We start from the raw sequence: 1,032 nt of genomic DNA, 5'->3' as shown, positions 1-1,032 counted from the left end.
ATTGCTGTTGCCATTATTTTCCAGGCTGTTGCCGATACGGATCTGAGCACCAACTATCCTCTCTTCACAACAGTCTCCTCGATTAGTGATACTAACACTGGTTACCTTGTGCACTTTCTTCAAGTCAACTCTCCACCAGGGATCGTCCCCTGCAGTGTGAGTGCAGGACCCGAGCATGTAATTTGACTCACTATTGCCATCAACAGCATTTTGAGCAGCTCCTAAATGATTGTATGTGGAAGACTGGACAGCTTCAGCTCCAACAGCGAGATTCTCTGTTCAACATAAAATAAAGTACATCTCATGCTAAAATATAATCCCATGATGGGACATTATGCTAAGTCATGTAATCGAAATGATGGATTATAGGTTTTCAAATGTTTAAATTCTATCAACAGCTTCAAACAATATTTATGTGCTATACTGACAGCACATTTCAAGCAATGAAGAAAACTCACTTGAATCACAAGAGCACTCTGATGTCTCCTTTACTGTTTAAAATATGCACAAAATGCACAAATTAATAAGCACTTAAACTATTTTTTTGTACATAAACATAAAACCAGGGCCGATAGGCATTCGCTCTGGCCACTACCCCCAATGGAGCTTCTCATTGGATAACACTCACAACGAGCACGTTCAGAGCAGTGGCGGAGCCAGGATGTTTTTATAGGGGTGGCCAGGGAGGGGCCAGCAACCAGTCTGGGGTGGCACAGAAATCGTTATTATTTCAATATAAAAATGTGATGGACTATAAAGTATTGGACTGTTTTAGTGCCTAAAACACAACTGAATACAATTAATTTCTACTAAATTGTAATTGAGATATTTGTGAATTAGATCAAGTAATGCTGAGTGAATATAACAATTTGTGTATTATTCCTCACCTCCAGGCAGAGATGTTCACAATTCTTTAACTTGGAGTCCGAGTCAAGTCTGAAGTCTTTAACCTGGAGTCCAAGTCAAGTCTGAAGTCTTTGTCGCTGGAGTCTGAGTCAAGTCTCGAGTCTTTGGTCACGAGTCCGAATTGAG

At 40.3% G+C, this 1,032-nt stretch overlaps 1 protein-coding gene across 1 annotated transcript in view; it reads right to left on the bottom strand.

Annotated features, from left to right (window-relative positions):
* LOC107710309 (uncharacterized) overlaps positions 1 to 1,032 on the bottom strand; it is an 11,906-nt gene that overhangs the window by 6,384 nt on the left and 4,490 nt on the right. Inside the window, exons 3-4 of the mRNA XM_016515054.1 lie at positions 459 to 491; positions 6 to 275 (exon numbers count right to left, since the gene is read on the bottom strand). Of these exons, the coding sequence (XP_016370540.1) occupies positions 6 to 275; positions 459 to 491 (303 nt within the window). The remainder of the gene's footprint in view (positions 1 to 5; positions 276 to 458; positions 492 to 1,032) is intronic.

This window comes from Sinocyclocheilus rhinocerous, unplaced genomic scaffold (assembly GCF_001515625.1).
Source record: "Sinocyclocheilus rhinocerous isolate Xijiao unplaced genomic scaffold, SAMN03320098_v1.1 scaffold897, whole genome shotgun sequence".
In the NCBI taxonomy this organism is placed as follows: domain Eukaryota; kingdom Metazoa; phylum Chordata; class Actinopteri; order Cypriniformes; family Cyprinidae; genus Sinocyclocheilus; species Sinocyclocheilus rhinocerous.
The sequence above is the reverse complement of the archived record's forward strand: the minus strand, read 5'-3'. Positions and strand labels throughout refer to the sequence as shown.